This window comes from Lucilia sericata, unplaced genomic scaffold (genome assembly GCF_015586225.1).
Source record: "Lucilia sericata isolate MDLA Ls3-8-SP2 unplaced genomic scaffold, ASM1558622v1 Contig000114F_arrow, whole genome shotgun sequence".
NCBI lineage: Eukaryota > Metazoa > Arthropoda > Insecta > Diptera > Calliphoridae > Lucilia > Lucilia sericata.
The window spans coordinates 596,680-598,022 of NW_023994146.1; the positions used below are offsets into that span (position 1 = coordinate 596,680).

General features: G+C 32.5%; 1 protein-coding gene across 1 annotated transcript; it reads left to right on the top strand.

Annotated features, from left to right (window-relative positions):
* The first annotated feature begins 474 nt into the window (after window positions 1-474).
* On the top strand, window positions 475-1,110 carry LOC119600432 (secreted RxLR effector protein 161-like). The gene has a single exon (XM_037950639.1). The coding sequence runs from the start codon at window positions 475-477 to the stop codon at window positions 1,108-1,110; it is 636 nt and encodes a 211-aa protein (XP_037806567.1).
* Window positions 1,111-1,343: the final 233 nt, after the last annotated feature.

Consider the following 1,343-nt stretch of genomic DNA (forward strand, 5'->3'; position numbering starts at 1 on the left):
TGTTATCAATTGCTAGTGTTAGAAGAATGCATGTGGAACATTTGGATGTAAAGTGTGCCTTTTTAAACGGATACCTTAAAGAAACAATTTACATGAAACAATCACCTGGTTTTATTGAAGGCGATGGAAGTCTAGTATGTCAACTAAAACGTTCAATATATGGACTTAAGCAAGCAGCTAACGTATGGAATAAAGCCTTGAATGATGTTCTCGTTACCGGTAAATTTTAGCAAAGCAAAGCTGATCCATGTTTATTATATAAGTCATCAATGGGGAAGATATTTACATTTTAATATATGTTGATGACTTAGTCGTAGCTTCTATAAACAAAAATTTAATAAAACATGTTCTTGAACTACTCAATAGCAAATTTGAAGTCAATAGTTTAGGTGAAATATCATATTACCTGGGGCTTGAAGTAATAAAATCAAAAGATCACCAATTTAAAATACGTCAAAACAGTATATTGAGAATATGCTAGTAAAGTTTGGTTTACAAGATGCAAAATCATCGAAATACCCACTTGAACCATCTTATGGAAAAACTGATTCCGAACTTCTTTTACGTAATGATGAATATCAAAGCTTACTGGGGTCATTATTATATATTGCAGTCAATACTCGTCCTGATATTTGTGCTAGTGTGGCTATCCTCGCAAGAAAGACGTGTAATCCAAACCAAGAAGATTGGAATGAACTCAAACGCGTTGCCAAATATTTGAAAGGTACAAGAAACTTATATTTAAACCTTAGTGAAAATGGTTCCGGTTCAAATTTACTTGTTGGCTACGCGGATGCCAACTGGGCAGAATGTAGAATCGACAGAAAATCCAATTCGGGATATATTTTCTTGCTAAATAATAGTGCAGTTAGTTGGGCTTGCAAGAAACAAACAACAGTATCATTATCAACAACGGAAGCAGAGTTTATTGCATTGTCCGAAGCTGCCAAGGAAGCTGTCTGGATTAGAAATATTTTAAATGATTTAAATTGCAAACAATCAAATCCTACTGTTATTTTTGAAGACAACAGAAGCTGCTTAAATCTTATTAAGGAAGAAAAAACTGAGCAACAGATCAAAACATATCGACATAAAATTCCACTTCGTTAAAGATTATGTCGATAAGAAAATCATTGAATGCAAGTACTGTCCTTCAGAAGAAATGATTGCTGATATGTTAACAAAACCTCTATCAAATTCAAAACTGGAAAACTTAAGATGCAAAGCCAATATAAAGACATTCGCAATTGAGGAGGAGTGTTAAAAATATACTGATTGTTTTTTCTTTCACTTGCTCATTTTTAAATAATACTTGTTTATTATTTTTGTAGTATGTTTTGAAT

What these genes read in the sequence shown, in the direction of transcription:
- LOC119600432 (XM_037950639.1), top strand. Translation starts at nt 475, where the DNA reads ATGCTAGTAAAGTTTGGTTTACAAGATGCAAAATCATCGAAATACCCA.